At 36.8% G+C, this 20,911-nt stretch overlaps 1 protein-coding gene and 1 long non-coding RNA gene across 9 annotated transcripts in view; one reads left to right on the forward strand and one right to left on the reverse strand.

The window, feature by feature from the left end:
• Positions 1-20,911, reverse strand: part of PLEKHA7 (pleckstrin homology domain containing A7) — a 157,759-nt gene that overhangs the window by 36,366 nt on the left and 100,482 nt on the right. For 6 of the 7 annotated variants that reach the window (XM_074884607.1, XM_074884613.1, XM_074884611.1 and 3 more), the window contains 5 exons: positions 17,603-17,707; positions 15,773-15,845; positions 14,478-14,578; positions 7,269-7,447; positions 4,761-5,246 (listed from right to left, as the gene is read on the reverse strand). In XM_074884607.1, coding sequence (XP_074740708.1) covers positions 4,761-5,246; positions 7,269-7,447; positions 14,478-14,578; positions 15,773-15,845; positions 17,603-17,707 — 944 coding nt within the window. The remainder of the gene's footprint in view (positions 1-4,760; positions 5,247-7,268; positions 7,448-14,477; positions 14,579-15,772; positions 15,846-17,602; positions 17,708-20,911) is intronic. The other variant, XM_074884608.1, reaches the window with a different exon arrangement.
• Positions 697-9,673, forward strand: LOC141950157 (uncharacterized). Of its 2 annotated transcripts, none has more exons than XR_012630929.1 (3): positions 697-849; positions 5,995-6,106; positions 9,461-9,673. It is a non-coding gene; the product is annotated as an uncharacterized LOC141950157 (long non-coding RNA). The 2 variants fall into 2 exon arrangements; XR_012630928.1 differs by lacking the exon at positions 697-849 and adding an exon at positions 3,621-3,750.

The raw sequence follows: 20,911 nt of genomic DNA on the forward strand, positions 1-20,911 counted from the left end.
TGCAAGAAATCTCACCAATCACTGAATGAGTATCTCAGATAATTTTTGTTCATGTGAATGAAGCAAAAAAAAAAAGTAGGAAACTGCTCAAAGTCCCCATGTCTGTGTGATTTACTTTCATCTGACCTAATGCTACTGATTCTACCGTTTTAAGCACCACAAGGCTTTTTGCAACAAAACTCACTGACAAACCAGAATATAAAAAGAGGCTTTACTACTGCATCCATAATACACTTAAACTATTGAAATTAAATCTTTTAGTAGATAGAGAGTTAAGACAGAATTGGCAAAAGCTTTCACAAAGTGTAGTTAGCTCCCTCTCCTGCCTTGATTTCTGATTCTCCACTTAAACACCTGGGCGTTACGTACTTGCAGTCATTTGCCCATTGATTCAGGATCTCCAAACAGAAAACCATTCTGCTAGACTTGTTACAGAGCAATAATACAAAAAATAAATCAAAACAACAAAAAACCACAAACAAAGAAACTCAAAGCATGTTCATCACTCCAATCACTAGGCTCCACTCTCTGCACGAGAGGGAGACCTGATGGTGTGGCAACTGCAGGAATTCCACATGAAAGAAAGGGCAGGATGGGAAGGAACATCTTTGTTCATCATCCAAGAATAACAGAAGCAGGGGGAAAAGAATTGCTACCAGTAATTGCTGCTCAGTAGTTGCCTCCGTCTCCTTCTACTCGCAGGAGTTGGCGCTGTTGGGCTGTCTTGAAATATGGATGCTCTTGAGAGGATACGTAATTCCTCACACCAGAAAGCAGAATTAACTGCCCAGCGCTGCATGGAGGATTACAAATTTGTAAAAGCTCTGCTCTCTCACACCACGATTCGAGGTAAGGTTGATGTTACCTCGAATTTCACAATGAAGGTTAAAGCAGGCAGGCAGTATGAACAGAGGCAACTCACAAATTCAGCATTTAGTGGTCAAGTAACCTCTTTTATTTGTCTAGCTCATTGCATCATGTACTCTAGGTTCTGTACTGTACTGCCAATTCTTTCCACATGAAAAAGCAGTTGGTAGAAACGTGTTTTCTCTGGATCGGAATGAGAACTGAGAAAGCTTAGAGCAGGTAATGTTTCAAAAGGACATCTGAGACAGACATGAAGCTAGGACAGATCTTTTTGGTGATTTCTCTGTGGAAAAACAGGGAAGGGGGCTTCACCATTCCTATACTCCAAACTAGTGGAGCTCTCGTGAAGGCATCAGCAAACTATTGAATGTTGCAAACCACCTGTGTGTGGTTATTTTCTAATTGAACATGAAAGGGTAAAGTATTGAGATCAGCAGGAATTAATGGTAGTCAATGAAGTTACTCAGGGCTAGCAGCCTTAGGCACAAAACCAGTCTCAAAACAAAGACCCCATGAGATCTGGGGAAGGGAAAAATAAAATCACCCCTTTCTTCTAGAAAAGGATTAATTTGTCTGAGAGGAACTAAAAACTGGATGAAAACAGTACTTTGAGTAGCTGGGAAGTGCGGGCTTCATGGCAATACTTCAGCTGGCTAGAAAAAAAGAACAAAGTTGCACGTGTGTTACATTGCACAGGGAAAGCTGAACTTGAGGCTATCTACATACAGGCAGGTTGCAATTGCTCAGTACATGGAGAAACCTCCAGCTAAGATGACAGGCTTTAAGCAGGTGGCATCTCTACCATACAAGGTTTCAGACCCTTAAAAATAATTTGCATTATATAAAAATAGGCACTAAGACGACATACCAAATTCTGTTAACAGGAAAGGAACAATGTCCTGAATGACTCAAATTAATCCACAATGGACTGTGGACAATTGCTTTCTCAGGGATCAAGAGTAAAAATGAGCAAAAGCAGCTGTTCTTGAGAATCTCCCTTTCTTGAATAATGACATATAAAGAATATAAAAAGGAAAGCAGACATTGAAGACTGAAAAAATGGCGTGATGCTATATTACATGATTATTTGCAATGAAAATCATTCAGGGTCTGCAATGGGAAGCAACTGCACAGAAGATACTGTAAAAAGAGAAGATAAATGTTCAAAAGAAAACAAATACAATTATTGGAAACACTATGCCCATTCATGGGAATGCACAGAAGCTAACAAAGACAAGTAATGTTTCTTCCTTAAGCAAATCAGGAAGGAATGGAAAGTTCTGCATGACAAGAAATGTTTAACACTGTATTTGCAAGGAAGGAAATTCCTCAACATGACTGCATTTAGTTGGGAAATATTAAGCTTACATTTATCAGGTTAATACATATATTTTTTTATTTTTTAAGTGTTAAAAATAGCAGATTCTTTACAATTATGCATTCACTATGTCTATCCAGGCACTGGAATCAGATCAAAGACTAATAACTTCTGGACAGCTGCTGTTTGCTGGTCCTGAACTTTAATTACTTAAAACCGAAGTCTCCTGAAAGCCACCTTTCAAACCCTCATTCAATTCTCTAGATCTCTCTCAAAGGCTGGCATGAACCTTACCAAAGCAGGTATTCCCCTCTCCTGAGAACAGAGGGGGTTACATGACTACATTGGATGTAACTGCAGCACAGCTGCAGTGCAATGCAATTCCTTGTCCGAGAGATGCATTTTCAAATTGACAGCTAACATTTACTAGTTAGTACTTTATAAAAAGGGGATGTAAAATATCTATTTGAAAGATCTGAATATCTATATAAAAGGTGCAATCCCTGCAAATAATTATACAAACAACTGCTGTATTTGTCTGAAGCCTCTAGCTGAAAGAGTTCTTTCTTGTCATAATCAACTTGCTGGCAGGCATTGCATCTTCATACACCTGAGCCAGGAAACAAATAAAGCTGTACTCATTCTGCGTTCAAAAATTATAAAGGCTTCTAAATCCTCAGAGGTTCTTTATTTTAATGTTTCAAGTGAAATAACAGTAAACACGGAGCATTAAGAAATTAAGTGGTCCACTAATACTTACTAAAATCTAAATGGAATGTCAATCAAATTATCATCTCTATATTTCTACATCCTGAAATCAAGATGCCATTTCACAACTCATATGCCACTTTCATCCATCAGTTAAGTGCACTGCAACGATCTCAGCAGGTTGAGAGAAGGTGCCATTTAAAAAAAATTAATCCATTAATCTTTGGGAAGGTAACGCGCAATTTTTTCTGAATGCAGAGAATATAAAGGCATTTGTCAGGGAAAGACAAAGAAAACAAGGTCAACTGAGCTAAAATAGAACATAAAGAAAGTTCTTAAGGTAAGAAGAAAATTTATATATAAAGGTAGATTTTGGTTACATCACTGCAGTTGACTCTTGTGAGGTTTCACTGAGTACTTAACAGCTCCAGCTGAGGTAGCTGTTTTTATCTAGAACAAAAGTTGGCAGCTGCAAGAGCACTGTCTTAACACTATACCTGATATATGCCTAAAGTTGATTTACTGGAAAAAAGTAATTAGGAAGAAAACAATACTTATTTAGCTATTAGTCAAGCCTGTTCACTGCCTATACTTTTGATGTGAAAAACATCAACAGAAGTTTTCTTAAGCACTGGCTAATTAGTTCAACAGTTTTCTGTATTATTTTAAACTAATACATGTGTGGGTGTAAGAAGAACTAACATACCAAGTACTTGTTTTCATTACAGTCATATTCTCTTGGGAAGCACTGATTGATATCCAAGCAAAAAAGCTGCAAGTAAACTGACTCTAGCAGTCTAGAAGAATGTTAAATAAAATCAGGAAGTATGAGAGCTTCTTTAAGGGTAATTCCAAAGGTAAGAGAGTAGGAGAATGCACTTCCAAACAGAATTAGCTAGCCTTAGATTTCTTACTGGATCCAAAATGACAAATGTTAGCTTCAATAAGCGTTAAAAAAATGCCCCAAATATTTTCTCCCTCCTAAAACCCACATGCTAATGTCCCCTATTGTTCTTTATTATAATTAGGTTTTAGCAGATTTCTAAGGTGCTAATTCAGTAGGTTACCCATATATGAAAAATCCTCACATGCAGCATAGAGTCCAACTGTCTTTCCCACCACTTGACACAAGATGACATTCTGAACAGACACATACATACATCACTTCATTTTTTCAACTGATACCTCATCTGGCTGCACAATTTGAAAGTAATGCAATTATGAGATTTTCAAATTACAAAAGCATTCCTGTGTGCATTCAACTTCTTGGTACAAATCAGGTAATTTTCAGGGACTGAAAAGGGAAAAGAGAATCCTGGAGACCATGGGAACATCCTAGGACCTCTTGATTAACTAAATGAATATACAGAGACCTTTCAATATATGACGCACACACTGTGACTTTGAGTGCAATGATCTGATGTAGAGGAGTGAAATTGGATGTTTGGAACAGGAACAGAAGAGTGGAAAAAAAAAAATCAACATTCTTTAAGTGGAAAACAAACAATAATCTATAATTTATGCAGTGTAGCCGTTTATGAATAAGAGGTAAGTGACAGCTGCACTTCACTTTCTGGCTCTTCAGTTGTAGCAAATTATAAGAAGTTTTAAGCATCCACAGTGGTCACTTTTTCTACTTGCAATATAGTGACAACACTAAAGGGATTTGACTAGCCAATCCCATATTGACTTTCCCGTGAGAAAAACACCTGAAAAAATACCATTCTGCACTGGAGGAGAGAGTAAGTTTTGTTATATATTGTCTCTGTAATTCTGATTTGCACTAAATGTATCACTCATACACATACTCCTTTAATTTAAGAAAATGCCATTTGGCAGTCTATTTAAAGATGGGCTTATTACTAACCTTTTTGTATCTCCTTTTTGGACTTTCACCCAGTGCTCCACTTGAGCCATGTTACTTTTTCTTTGAAACTGTTTATCTGGATTTGTTCTGGGAACAAACCCTCTTTTATATGAGCTGGTACCATTCTGCTCCACCAGGCCAGCACTCATACTTAATGAACTAGGAAGTGTTCCATTTTTCTCAGCTGGCTGAGGCTGAGCTACTTGGGACCTCGATGCATTCGTTAAGTCTGGAAATAATGAATCAGCTTCTGTTAACGCATGCTTAGCCTTTCCCTTCTTAGTTTCCAGAGTTTCTTTTCTGTGGATATAACGCTCCTCCTCCTCTTTTTCTCTTCTGATCTCTTCACGCTTATCATATCCAAGCATTTCAGCTGATTTTTGATGACTTTCTTTTGTATCTGTAATCTCTGTCCTCACACACTCTTTACAAGCATCCACATGATTGACTTGGGGAACAGCTTGCTGATCCACTTTTTCAGTTTCTCTGAAAAAAAAAAAAAGAGTCAGTAATGAACACTGCTTAATTGTAAAAACTTGATGTGGTCTTGTTACTATTTTAGAAAGTATACCCACAAAAGCATCTTCTCCAGGCTGTGATAAATTTGACATGTTAAAATAGATACGCTCAGCAAAACTCAGTTGTTATCCCAGTTAGACAAAAGTTACCTTTACAGTGCTATCAAGGAATAAGTCATTTACATGCATGTGTAAAAGTGACTGAAAATACTAATATTGTATGAAAGAAGTGTTTAACTTGTGTAATCTTGTGTACAAACAACTGTAAAGAAGAAAATCTTCCTATCCTGGGAAACACTGAAAGCCAAAAAACCAAAACCAAACTGGCAACTGATCATTTCAAAGTCAAAAATGTCTTTCATATCTTTCTAGATGCCTCAGGGACTAGTCATTTCTGGCCAAGAGGACGGGGTGGGGGGGGGGGTGGAAATCAATCTACATTTGAGTCAGTACAACCATTGTCCACAGAATTTCTAACCTAGGGACTATTCCCGCAAAAAATAAAACAAAAAACCCTCTCCATTGCTCCTAATACATGCTGCAATGCACATGAATTTATTTATTTACCTTATTGTCTAAATATTTCAAAAAATTCCATACCAGAAATCTTGATATTAAACTTACAACACACTATAAATATCTAAGGATCCTAAAAGTTTTATGTTGCTTTTGACATATAACGTACTTCATTTGCGATTTTTTTCATCTCCTTATAGTAATAAGCTTCTGGACAACATTTTTTTCTCTTACAATTCAATGGAGTATCATTGATGTCAGAGTGGCACTTTCTCTGAAACTAAGTTCAGCTTTTTTAAAGCTTCATGGAAGGTGAGTTCTGAGTAAGTGCAATGAAACAATTGTTTTCACTTCAGCCTATTTAGTGTCTCAAAATGAATAGTCTACTGGGAGGAAGGACACTGGATCAATACTTTTAACATGCCAGACTTCCCCAATTTTTCTTTCAATTATTCCTATCCTTATACAAAAGATAAAGAAAAAAACAGGTAACAGGTTACATGTTACTTGAAATTTAAATTAAATCCAGAAAATCTTAACACAAAATCATATAGGATGCAAAGCTCTAGATGAGATGTTAATCCTTTGCTTTTATTTGATTTTCCAAAAGCAAGCAGTACTGTGAGATACTCTTGAGAAACTGCACCGTGACGTTCTAATCCTCACAGCCCCAAGGGTTAAGAGCAGGGTTGTCTTACAGTACAGTCTTCTTTCACAAGGAGTTGTAGGGGAAAAAAAAAAAAAAAATCACATTCCAAAGTCAAAATGTCAAGGAGGCTACATCAATTTTAAGAAAAGGGAAAAACTGGAAGCACATGAAGGCACAGCTGAATTTGTTTGCCTCTAGCACTAATTAAGAACAACGGGACAAAGGACATCCTCCTTTTTGTAACAGTGCTTTTTTTCTATACAGAGAAAAACATACAAAATGCCTACAAGTACTAAAGGCCACCAAACTAAGTAAAAAAAAAAAACAAAAACCAAACAGTCAATACCTGCATAAGTTAGTTAATATCCATAACTGTATGTACTTCATGATTTATCCATCTTTAATATCCTTTTCCCTCTTAACACCATTTTAATCCTAGTTCTAAACACTCATTTGAAAAAACTCGTTACTCTTCTGTCTTTTCCCTTTTACTTATCTCTCCTTAAGGCTGTCAACTGGCTGTTGTAATATATGAATTTGCTCACAAAAACTGTAACTTTTTAACTGAAATTTCCTAAAAAATTGTTTATATCTATATTAATCCATGTCACTAAATGCGGGCACACAATTTGTGTGTAGATGCAAATACTGAACACCAGGTTTTCTTAATGTTAGTTAACTGATTTGCAATAGAATGTAATAGTAAAATAATTATTTATTTAAAATGGGAATGAGTTTCATGCACACATTTACAAATATCACTTTCAGAAATCATGACCAATTTAAAAAGTTTTTAAAAGCTAACAGTTTCAGTGTTGAACTTGCCTCTTCAGTGAAGAGCGTGTTTGCATAAGAGCAGCTTGATTCATAGCCCGGATCCAGCCATTCATATCCTCTTGGGTATCTGCACTGAAGTAGTATGTCCGCATCCCTGAATGCTCTGCCTGAGAGCCAATAACAGAATTCTTATTATAAATATATGCCCGCATACCTGTATGAACAGCCTGTAAGGAGAAGGAAAAAGAAAAAAAAAAAAGAGTCAGACAGCCCTTTCATCTTTTCCCCCAGAAAATTTGCTGTTACTTTTCCTGATATCTTTTAAAAAAACCCTTCCAGATTTTTTTGACCATTTCTTTAATTTTGGGTAAAGTTATTACATTGCCACAATGGAATATAGTGCAGCAAACTCAAATGGCACTGTGATTTTTACTGAAATTCCCCTCTCTCTCTCTTGCACTATTAAAAGTGCAGCTCTTCTGGTTTTGATAGTAGGAAATTTCAGCTTTTCATTTTCTTTTAACTGACACATTTCATTTGCCATAATTACCATACAAAACAAATTAAATAAATTCTCACCAAGACATACATAAGCAAGCCAATTTTCCCAGCTCATTTAATAAAGGAATTTATTCAGACAAAACACAGACAAAAATCTTACAACTCAAGCAATTAAGCTGCTTATTTAAGAAGTCATTATAATGCATGTTATGATCTTTTGGTTAAAGTGTGCACTTGAACCTCTGTATTAGCTGCAAAAATCACAAGACTTACTGATAAAGTTAGTAATACTGATGCAATTATCACAGCACATAAAATATTGACAAGTACCTCTGCACACCAAAATACTCCATGAAATTACACTGCAAACTAGAGGTATTTGGAAATTCCTCTACAAATATATTCAATATTCAAATGTACTCAATATGGAATGTAACTCTAGGCTAGCTGAATTTAATCAAATCTCATCCACATTTGTATAGGCAATAGCATAGGTATTACTAAGGCATATCAGTCCTGAAACACTTGGCTATATTTCCTCGGCTACTTTACAGATGTGTTTCAGATTAGTAGGGAGAGACTAATTTTCTTACTTTCCAAAAAACTGAAGACAGTATACTTGGCTTGAAAGCTCTTGTAATGATATTAAAACAAAATTAATAATTTAAACTGCTTTTTATAAAACTAAACCTGTTATCACACACAAAAGCTAAAGGCATGAAACACCGCTGAGACAGCATTTTTTTTTTAAAGGAAAAAAAATATCTCAACTTTTTAATCTGGATACATCATCTTTTAAAGGTTAAACATAATTCACAAATCTTCCCTAAATGACTGATCTTTTTATTTTGATGAAATCCTCTCCCACTCATTATTCCAAATTAAAAAAAGAAAACCCTACTCTACCATCACAGATGGATTCAGAAACACAGCAATAGTTTTGACAAAACCCAGGCTATTTAATCCAGTTCAGGCCTCCCTAAATGTTGTCATTTCAGTTGTTTACCCTGAATTACCCAAATTACCATAATCTTAGAGACTTGTATCAACAACTCCAAAGAGCAAAATATATTTGCTTGCTTTAAGTTTTGTGGAAAATTTACTCCCTTTCTATTGCAATCTGTGTGAAAGGTGGCCTTTCCTTTCTGCGGCTCAACCAAGGAAGCCTCAGTTCGTTTTGAAAACAGCGGTAATAGCGTCCCCACTGGGGTCAGTCCCTGGCCTGCCATCACACCTGTAGTGGAAAGGCTGAGACTACAGCACAACAGCCTGCTAGGAAAAGGAGGAGAAGAAAGAGGAGAAAAGGGTGATGTGGAGAACTCCACAAAAAAGTCCTCCTCAAAAGAGTCTCTGCTTCCCAACAGCACTTGGCCAATAAGGTAACACAAGGTGGTTTCTCCCTCCCCACCATTAGCTGCCTAACTTAACACTGGATAACAGGACTTACAGACATGAAACAGTTGCTCTGATCAATTGGGTATTTAGGAATCAAAGGATTTTTTTCATGTTTCCCTGGTTGAGTTCTTTGGGTTTGGGTTTGCTTTGTTGTTATTGGCGTTTTTGTTTTTTTTTTTTTTTTTGTCATTTTGAGACCATTACAAATGGTCAAACAAATATGATTTAGAAGCATTTAATTCATTGCAATTTATGGTTAGCATCCAGTGTAAGAAGAGAGCAAAAATTGGCAGCTCCAGGTGTAAAGGAAAACAGTGATTTTAACACTAGACTTCTGACTGCAGGGCTCCTTCACAGACCACATTGAGCCCATAGAAGATGATGCTGGAATTCAGAAGTGAAGTGACTCCTCCACAAAAGCAGACTACGAATGCCCCGTTGCGATGACACAGTAGGACCCTACCATTCACTGCTTATATACCTGCTGAAAAAAAACCAGAACCTTTGGTAACAACTGCAGAGACCGCATACCACGTTAATAAATGGATTTAACAGCAGTCTGTCTTAATTGCCCTGTACATCCTGATTAGCATAACCCATTTGCCTTTCAGGTTCTCTTTCAGCAGCGCACGATGAACACAGCTGAAAGCATTGCCTAAGAGGCTGTAGGTGAAAACGGTATAAAAATGCAAAGTATGTTGCACCATTCTCCCTTGAGAGACTGAAGCGATCCCAGCCATAAACATTCGTAGCTTCAGCAGGGATAACGGAGATGGTGTGTTATTATCAACAAACGTGACATTCTGAAGTTTCTAATATATAAAACCGGTTAAAGGAAAATTCAAATATATTTCAGTTATTTATTAGTAGCGTGTTTTATATGCAAGAAAGCCACTTTGTGCCAATGTCCTGTAGCTGTCACTGCTAGCAGACACAGAAGCTAGCTGGGGGTTTTTTTGTTTGTTTTGGTTTTTTTAAAAGCAATAGCTATTAGGATGACTACAGCATACTAAAAAGCCTAAAACACAGCACATGCGCACATGTACACCATACGCACAACAGGGGAAAAAATAATACTGGTACCTATTCATGCATTCAGATGCCTTAATGTGGATAGATTGAGAAGAAAAGCAGTCTCTCTCCCATAATGCACAGAAGGAGAAATGGACAGTAAACCCCAAGAGCATATCAATAGGACAAGACAAGGACAAAAAGTTAAACAAGTTAAAATCATGAAAAAAATCATGTTTCCAAAGAAAATACTTAACAAAAGACTATACTAAAAGTAACTAATGCGTAGAGCAACATGTTATTTTCACCTCCAATAATTCAAAAGTCCTAGGAGAGAAGCCGCCACAGTTCATAGGACAAAGGGATGAGGAGGGGATCAGTTTTCTAAAAATTGTAATCTTTTGAAGTTAGCCCTCTCAATAGGCTATAACACAGAGGAAATTCTCCCTTCTCCTGAAGTTCAATAATTATGAACCATTTATAAACAAAAATGGAAATAATACTCTGAGCCTTCGCTATGAACACAGCAACAGCACACTACAATCTAATTCATCTTTCACTCTCAAATAATGCTGAGCTTTTTCAGGACTTCTAGAATCTAGAACCTTTCCTCTTCCAAATTCTGAACTGGCACCTCTTAAATTTATGCCCTTGACATTTGTTCACCTGACTCCCCAGATCCAGAGAAGTTTTGTAAGCAATACGGGAGCCTAAGGAAGTAACAATGAACCAGATAACATAAAGGAACAAACTACGTCAAAATTTTTAGGAAAATCATGAGACCAAATAAACAGATTAAGAAGTTTGCCCCAGTCCCAGTAGGTCTACACAATGAACAGGTGCTTCCATTAGTAAATCTTAGAATGTTAATAATGAAAAGATGTCTAAAAACAAGCTCCAGTAGCATCTTCTGGAAGTAATAATTTGGCCTGGCTTCCTAGGCTCTGAATGCCCTCATGTTGAAAGGCTGTATCTCTGAAAATATGTAAAAGGTAGTATCAAAATAAAAAGGAGTAATTTGTATCTCCAACACTAATTCCTACCTCTTACTAGAACATCAGAACATCCTTCATTGACTTTATTTGGTAGCAAGATATGCACCTAAATACAAACGCATACTTGCATACATTGTCTTTGTGTGAAGTTTTGTTTTCTGTACAGCAAATGTTGGTAGGCCTTCCAAGTTTCTCAATTTGTATTACTGTCAGATTGATATAAGTTTACTTTCAGTATTCTCTCATATATTTTAACACATATAAGATCAATTAAAAATAGTTTTCATGATTAAGGACAATGAGGCTTCTAAAGAGACAGCGATGACATGAACCTTCATAAACTGGTACTATTCATGTTTAAAATTATCTTATTACTAAAAAGTACAGTCAATTCCAGCTATATATTAATGTTGTGCTAACTTTTTCATATTAAAATCTATACATTGGATTTATGTTTCCTCATATTTCTATCAGCAAAAAATTACTATATTTTAAAATATAGCAATTAGATTAAGTATCTAAGATGTTAGCTACCGAACTAAATATGCAGTATGGATCCCGAGTTCTAAAATGCTGTCACACAAGTTAATGTCAGCAGCTTACAGCTAGTCACAGCACTTTGCTTGGGATAAATAAACAATGTGAAAAATTCGTCAAGATAAAAACTTAAAAGCAGAGTTTCTAAACAAAACAATTTAACATACATACTGCTACACTTCAAAGTAGGTTTCTGATTGCATTTGAACAGACTGTACGCAGTTCTGCAGTTCTGTAATTGTTAAACACCCAAAGGGACACAAAAGCTTAAAGCCGGGCCTCAGGGGATGATGAAAGGAAAAGAATTTTGAGAACTCCTATGGTGTACATTTTAACAGGGTTTAAATATATCCTAGTGAGCATGTATTTTACAAACCTCCTTCTAACTCATATGCAAAAAGCATCCAGGTATTTGCTAAGTTGATTTCCTTCCTTTAGTTTTACAAACCAAAATGTTGAAACTTTTCACAGTTTGACTGCTTCCCTAGCTTCAAAAACTCAGTTACTTAAAACAGCCACTTAAAATGGGAGCCTCTACTGTAATAGTAGAGGAATACCTCTACTGTAACAGAGGATTTACAACAATCTGAATAAATGACAGGCCAAATGTAAAATGTGACATGGCACATTCTCCCACTCATTCAGGAGTTAAAGGCAAAAAAGTCTTATCTTTATTTTGGGTTTAATCTGCTTGTGTTTTCTATTTCTGGCTGCACTACATCATGAGACAGAATGTCCATCTATGCTCTGGATATCAAAGTGTACTGAAGAGATTAGATAAGGTAATGGCTGGTGAGTGATGGAATGACAGTATGGCCATGCTCCGGTCGCCGTGTGCCGACTCCGTGACCATTGAACACCAGTGTTGGATGGGGTTCATGAAACAGGAATCTTACTAAATCCTCCTGCTGCCCTAGAAGTTGGTTCTAAATAAAATGAAACTGCAGCATCAAGTCTGCAGTCAACTGTCAAACACCTAAAGAGAAGATCAGCCCAACAAATCAATACATCAAATATATGTTGTACATTTTTTAATGTAGATTTCTAGCATAAAGTTCCTTTTGCTATCAACTCCCTATTTCTACATCAACATTTTAGTAATGACCCTATGTTGAAAGTCTCAGGTTACTGGCTCATTCTGATTTCTTCTGAAAAAGACACAGATTAAAGACGTGGTAGAGTTCATATAAGTATGGTGTCCTAAAAGGAACAGGGGAAGTCTGCATTTGCTTCTGAAAATGTTTAACCATGATCACACCATGAATTCTACTCCACAGGAAAGGAGAGGCACAACTTGGCAGTGGTGACTTAAGATCTTGCCTATAGAACACACTGCTTGGTAACTACATATGTATGTATACACACACAGGGGTTCCCCCCCCCCCCCCCCCTTAACACTGATAGCGTTAAACTCATTAACAATACTAATATACATTCAATTAACATTTAAAAACACCCTTTCAGTTAAATAAAAAGCAGGGGTTTTTTTAAACTCTGAAGCAACTAGATACTATCGCTACTTTATCTCCTTCCCCAGTCTGCACCAATAGTTATTCAAGAGAACCAGAAGCCTAGAAGTACATTGGGTCTTCCTCTTTCAGTATGTGCTTCTTCCTAGAAGGCGGCTCTAGAAGAGGAGGGCTTTATGAATTACACTCACTAACTACGTGAATGTTTTTCTTAAACAAAGGTTCCTTTGTAGCTTGTCCTGCTATCTCATGTTCAATGCATTTGAACAAGTACAATAAACATTTCCACAAAGTGCACTTGGTCTTTTTTTAAACACATTTCCCAAGTTAATATTTGTTCAATACATTTCAAACTTTTATACACTTGAAAATAGAAACAAAAAACAATAAAAAGGCAATTTACAATTTTAAAACACCTCAAAAATCAAAATGGGAAAGTCTAAGCTGAGCAAAGGTTCTTTGTAATTTCAACACAGGGAAGATTTAAACAGAAAGTTTCCTTCTAGATCTCCTAAAGTATACCTGATCAAAACCTGATTTCTAAATTTATTTTTTTAAAGTACATAAATCATTTACTTGATAGAAAAACAGATTCTGCTCCAAGTATTGGTAGAATTTAAATCTGCAACATACACTAAAGTTTCTAAACTTTGCCTTAGTGCTGCAGCTCAGACAATCAACTGGAGTCAGGTCTTTCCACTGTCAAGAATGAATGTATGTTTTATTTCATTTTTGTAGGTTTTTATAACAAAGAATAGAACTGTAAATTATACAATTAATTTTTTTTAAAAAAAGAAAAAACACAAAACCAACCTCAAACTATATCAAACAAGACTATTTTTTCTTTAAAAAAGTCCACGTCGCTTAGGTTAACTATTGCTCGCCCCCCCAAAAAGAGAAAAAAATTGGTTACCCTTTTTCCCCTTGACATTAGGAAATTAAATCTCAAAAGCTACGATGTTGTCATTTTTTAACTGTGAGAACTGATTGTTTTATTTTTAGAAAAACCCAGCAAAACCAAAACTAAGCAACCATCAGTCCACTAGGAGATCAAGTACCCTATAAAGAAAAAAACACAAAACTTTTCTTTCAATTTGTAAACAGTACTGGAACAACTTATCAAGTCTGATTTCTGATTCTAGAACAGGATCTTTATTCACAGACACGTTATTAATCCCTAAAGACACTTACAACAAAAAAGTGCTATGCCATATTTGAATGAGCAGTCAATAAACCTGTCTACTTAAAAAAAAAGGAAAGCAGATGATGCTTCTGTTTACAACAGCAGCTTTTCTAATGCAAAAAAACCATTTTAAAATATGATTAGCTAATAAGCTTTGTAACTGTACCTTAAAAGAAAATTTGCGATTTATGCGATCTTCAGGTCCAACTGGAGATATTACGTAACTAGGCAGTGGTATGCTACCCAGAACAGATTCTTCTCTGCTGTCTGTTGAATGAAAAAAAAAAAGACAGAATCTAACCCACTGCACTTTTCAGTGGGGTAACAATACATTCTCCTTTATGGACATACAAAAAGCAGGCATTAAGTAGAAAGAAGAGTAGTTCACACTGGCTATAAGGAAAATAATTTTCCCCATGAGCACAGAGCAGCAGAACAGGCCGACCAGGGAGGCTGTGCCATCTCCATCCTTGGAGGTTTCCAATGCCTGACTAGATTAAGCCTTGAGCAACCCAGACTGACTTCCTTCCTGGCCCTGCTTTCACCAGGCCGTTGGACTAGATACTTCCTGAAGTCCCTTCTCACCTGAATCTTCTTATGACTCAACACTAATAATACATGGAGAAAAATGGTTTATTTTTAAAAAAACAGGATTGAATTTTTTTGAAAAAAACCCAACCAAACAGTTTAGCGTTTTTTGGGGGAGGGGGTTTGATTTTTTTAGCTTCAGACAGAAAAATATGCTTCAAGAATAAAGCTTATTGTGACAAATGAACTCTGACAGGCTGTATAACATGACGGACCTTCCATTTAGCATTCTACATCTAGGCTAATTGCTATAATTAGGAAAACTCTATTACTGCTGGCTCTAAAGTGATCAGCAGCAGAAATGCAGTGCCTAGAAATACGAATTCAAGTTTCATATTCTGTAATGCTTTCCAAAAATTGTAACATGCTACACAATATTCAAAACTTCAGAATAACCTTATGTTATACCATTATTCCTAGTTCAGTCTAAGATCACATTAACCTTTTTTGGTAAAATTACTGGATTTGAAGTTCTCATTCTTACATTGTCCCTTGGATTAAAGCTGAATCAACGCCCTGATTTGGCCCTAGTGCATTCTCAAAAAATCAGCTGTCCAAGCACAAGAAAGTAGGTAACACAACACAGACCAGAGACTGGATAAATCTTAAACTGGTATTGCTGCCAAATGTTTTGCAACATAAACCTTGGCATAGATCAAAGGTAAATTATGTGACAAAAGATCATACAGCACCCCCTCGTTCCCCAACTCCGGCCTGAAATTTGCTGCACATTAAACACATATGGATAAGTAACTGTCTCACTATGCATCTTCTCAAAATGTCTAACTATATCTGAAGAGTTCAATTCGTTTATGCTTGCAGTGTGATTTGAACAGGTGAACTGTTACAGACTAAGAACTAGTATCTACCCACCTTTGTAGTAAAACAAACAATAATCAGCAAGCACAAACCATCGTCTTTTCCACAATCGCATTCCAGAGCTATCCTGAAATACAAGAAATGTGATACACTTTTCATTTAAGGAAAGTTAACAGTAATACTGTACCAGTGAGTAGTTTACCTAAATATGGAATTAATTGCAAAAACAAGTGGTTTATATTTTAGCAAAATATTATGTACAAAGAAAGGTAAGAGGGAAAACATCCAGCTATAAAATAATCAGGCTAAAATATTCAAACTGCTAATTTTCATTAAGTAATTAAACTCACATCCAAACAGCATTCAGATTAACCTTATACACAACCAATGCATATTTTATCTAGACAGCTTTATCTGCAATAAAGAAACAAAGTATGCATCTGGATGGCACAAACTCCAACAAGGATTGCCTGCAGACCAAGATGAAAATCACTACACAGCTGTGAAGTATGACCTCACATTTCAGACTATGATCCCCTATAATTCTACAGTCGATCTTCCATATGTTACCCATGCCTAAAATGTAATTTAATCAAATATTCCTTAGGAAATAAAACAGGAGGCATAATGTGCAAATTTTAATGAAGTATAATATAACATGCCTGTGGAGATCTATATATATATCACCTTGTCAAGATGAGTAATATTTACATTGAAATTAATTTTAGAAGCCTGTAAAATTGCCAGACTGTAACCTAAGCAAGTACAACTTATTCAACTGAGGTAGGCTCTGATGAGACCAGCAGCATAGAAAGCATCTTCAGGCTTTAAGTGCTTGCAAGTAGAGATAAGGGGACAGAAGGAAATAGCTAGAGGAATGTTGTATATACTATTTCCCTCCTCCTCTCTGCAAGCATACTAAGTATGCAAGGATTTTTTTCCCTTTCCTTTTTCATGCTACAACACTATCAACACATACTGTGTCTCATTTTTGATTCTGTCTTAAAGTCAATGGACTTGGGTAGCGCATGTCAACAGAGTTGGTAGCAGAACACAGCTCTCTGTGCCGGAGGAAGCGGATGGCTCTCACCAGATTCACTTTCCTGCATATGTAGAATCATAATTGTAAGCCTTAGATTTCAACCTTCTCCTACTCATCCCTAAACCTAGCTGCTGGATCTCCGGTGATAATCTGATGGACGCTGACTGCCAAATCAGAAGCAGGGAAGTATCATACAACAAACAGCTTTATTTACTTTTTGCACTCAAGGCTGTGCTCCTGTCAGCTTAAGAGTTCAAGATGCAGCAGCTGTAAAATTCTGTTTGTTGGATGAAATCCTATAATCCAGCCTTTGCTTGGACACTGGGCTTGGTGACGGCAATATGTGGTGAATGGGTTCCTGTCTCCATTTTCTCCCTCCTGCTTCTGGAGAACAAAAGGCATATGGGTTGGAATTAAGCCTTGATCAGGGTATAAGGGAATAAGCAAGCAGATGGAAAAAGGCCTTCACAGCCAACCTCAGGTTTATAGTGTGTTCTGAGGGAGACCTGAGCAAGGCAGCAGGATCTTTTATATTACGGTAACCATAAAAAAATGGAAAAATAACCATATTTAGACAACAATGTTACAGCCTCAACATTTAACCATGATAGTGATGTCCGTTTATCATTGTTTCCACTTCTGGATCAAACCTGTACATAAAACTTGGGTTTTCACACTTGCTGAGCACAAGGCCCTCATTACAGAAGTTTGTGGGAGTACCCAGCACTGCCCTGCATCACCAACATTTAAGCTTCTGTTTTTTCAGTTACTTGGAAAGCACTTACTTTTGCTTGATGATTGTGTTAAAGTATATGAACAGAAACAGATGATTACATGCCTACCTGTTTGTGTAGCCAGCCTCTTACTATAACAGGAACATTGGGATTCCTCCTGATAGCTTGTTCCCTCTTTCCGAAGCTGTGAACTTTGTTTCCAGCCTTCACAAACTGTAAAGAAGTATAATGTAGCAGTGGTTTTTAAACTGTACTGAGACTAATTTCATATTACAAATAACTCACTGCAGTAATTCCTACTTCATTACACAGTAACAAAGTATTTATAGCATTTTCAAGGGCAAATAAATAGACAATGATATTTACATCATAGCAAAGTCAATCTTCCACTTTTATCAACATATCAGTGCCAGAACTGTCTGCCAACTCCCAGCTGAACAGCAGCAGCACTGGTGATTCAAGTCAGAAAGACAGAACTGCTGAAGTCTTAGCATGCTTGGGAAGTATTTCTGAGTGCACTACAAGAGCTGCATGCAAGTGTCTCTCTGCAACATGGTGCAAGTCTCTTACACGCACAGGACTTTGTGCACATGAATCCTACTCTTGCTCTTCGTTGTTTGGTTTGGGGTTTTTTTGTTGGTTTTGGTTTTCTCTCCTGTTTAAATTCAAACAACATTGATAGCTTAATAACATGCTTGGACTTTGACCCTGTAAACAAAAGGAGACGACAGAGTGACACTGCTAAGGAAGAGACCTAGACAGCAGTAAGTGGAAATCACAAGGACTAGGTCATGGTTTGTGTTTTACTGCAACCTCCATTTTGACTCACACAGGCAAAACCATTTCAAAAACAAACAAGGAAAGCCTATCAATCTGTGAAAAAGACAGCAAGAATCTCTGGATGAATAATCTGTCTGCTCTTTTCCAATGTCAGCACAGTTTGCTACTGCAGTTGCTTTAGGAACCTGAGGTGCACAAACTACCCTTACAGTTGCTCCCAACTTCTCCAAGGAAAGAGCTGTCCAGGTTCACCCATCTCCTGCCTACAATGTCTCTCTTTCGTTTGAATCTCTCCTCTCAGCTGGTCAGGGTACTGATGCTCTGTCAGCTGCAGACAAACAGCAGCTCTGGAAACCAGCGTATCTGTCATACATAAGGGATGACATCATAAAAATATCTCAGCATACTGCTTCTGCCAGTCAGGCAACATCTGGACTAGAAGACAGCATATATAATAATAAAATATTCTAGCAATATATGATAACTTTAAATGGATTCTGCTAATTTTGAGGCCAGGCTTTACCAACCTGCACCAAATTTCACACATTTCAGTGGACATAAACACTCATTTTAATGCAGGTTTAAAATAATAACAATAATCAGTAAGAAAAAAAAAATCCACTTTTTCTTTGGTGCTATAGCATATAAAACAGCAACACAGATTTAATGCTTATAATGAGATATCAAAGGGCAGACTTTACTAGGTACCTTCCCCAAGGTCTGTTTACCAGGAAGCAGCACGCTGCTTTCGTCTCTGCTGAGAAGTCAGGTGAGCCACATGTCAGGGTCATTTCTGTGAAATGCCCTGACACTTAGGAGCCAGGAAGGCTGCCAAGTACAGGCTTTTCTCTAGGAGTGACACCTCACCCAACCCCTCAGTGAGAGTCTGCATGAAACTTACCCAGGAGATCACCTGAGCAGCCCAGCTCCCTAGGGCTAGCACAAACCTAACAGGCCAGGTCGTAGCCAGCAACAGGCTGCTGAGCAGATGGCCCTGCCATGCCGCTGGCCATAACCAGTTCACAGTAAACGCCAGGTGAGGATGGTATTACCAAGATCTCCCAGCCCGTTTCTCTGCCATACCTGTGCTCAGGCACTCAGCTGACAGGCTGCAGAGCACCAGCTTTGTGCAAACACAGCGTGTCAATTCTGACCACAAAATCGCCCTCAGTACTCACTCACAGACCTACAAGCAGCAAGTCTGACACTAATGGAAGGAAGAAATAAAATGTTAGGCATTTTGTGTTTGCTATTGAAAATACTTCAAAAGGTAATTTGTGAACCTGTGTCCAAGTATGACTTTAAACAAACACACAAAGATGTATCATGAGGACAGCCAAGTTCTGCATGATTGTATGATCATCAGGCCAAGGTATATATATTTTCTTTTAAGAAAAATAAGAAGTAATCAATTCAGTCAAGATTTAAAAAAAACTGTTGTCAAATGTTAGATGCAACGGCTACAAGGGTGATGAAAATAATGAGGCTCCAACTGTTTAAGGCTCTGAAAGTCAAAAAATCTATGCTTTGCACCTAAACAGAAATCAATTTACAAAATGTACATAATTTAGTTTCCTAATTTTTCCTCTCATATTTATTCTAGGAAGGGTGGATGAACTGAGAACAGTTAAAATTATAGCTGATCTAGCCTTACAGCAGCGTTTAAATCTTTTTTTCATCAGATCCTCTCTCAATGATCAAGCACTTTGATCCTCTGACTTGATTCAATTTAAAAAAAATGCAGACCACAGTGCAGAAAAAGTGATCCTTGGACTTGATCAAAAGACCAAACTATTTCTATATACACAGGAGGGGGAAAAGTTTTCCCAAGGCTGTGTATTCTATACCAATACAATACCCACAATAGAAACAAAAAAATCATTTTATGGTGCTTTATGTAATTAAACTTTAAATATAATCTGTAGTATGAATCATCTCATTCTGCTCTGGAGTAAAACAAAGCATAACAGATACTGAATGTCACGCCTTGCTTCCATTGGCTAGAATAAAAAGTTAGTTTAAAAGAAAAGGTATATTTTTAAAACTATTTGTCTGTACAGCAGTAGTCTTTTCTTAACTTAAAAATCCTCTGATATCATTGCTGTGTGTTGAAAAATGCAGATCAGAGCAGCCACCTGTGTCACTGAAGACAAAGAAGTTGCTTTTGACTTCAGTACATTTGTTACGCTGGCTTGTTTGTGAATGACTCATAAGTTTTTGCAAAAAAAACTCAAAATGTCAAGAGTCAAAATTTTGAAATCACTTTTCATCACTGTGTCATCTTCCTTGCAGTAGCCTCTAGCTGAGGAGGAAAGTTGCTAACTTAATTATAAAATGTAATTTTTTTTTCTAAAACTGGACAGTCAAAAGAAAATATAGACAGCCTTTCATTTGGAACAGATTTTCTACATAGAAAAAAGGAAGACTGAATCTTGGTAAAATTATGCAAATATATACACATAAGAGAATACATAATTTTCAACCTACAGGGAATTAAAAAAAAACCCAAACCAGCCCACAAAAACCCCACCTGTTTCAGTCAAACTCCTCCATTAAAAAAAATCTCAATGTTTCACTAACAAATGAACTCATGAATCCTTTCAGTATCTCTAAAAAAGTTAGAGAAAATCCTTATTT

Source organism: Strix uralensis, chromosome 15 (assembly GCF_047716275.1).
Source record: "Strix uralensis isolate ZFMK-TIS-50842 chromosome 15, bStrUra1, whole genome shotgun sequence".
In the NCBI taxonomy this organism is placed as follows: domain Eukaryota; kingdom Metazoa; phylum Chordata; class Aves; order Strigiformes; family Strigidae; genus Strix; species Strix uralensis.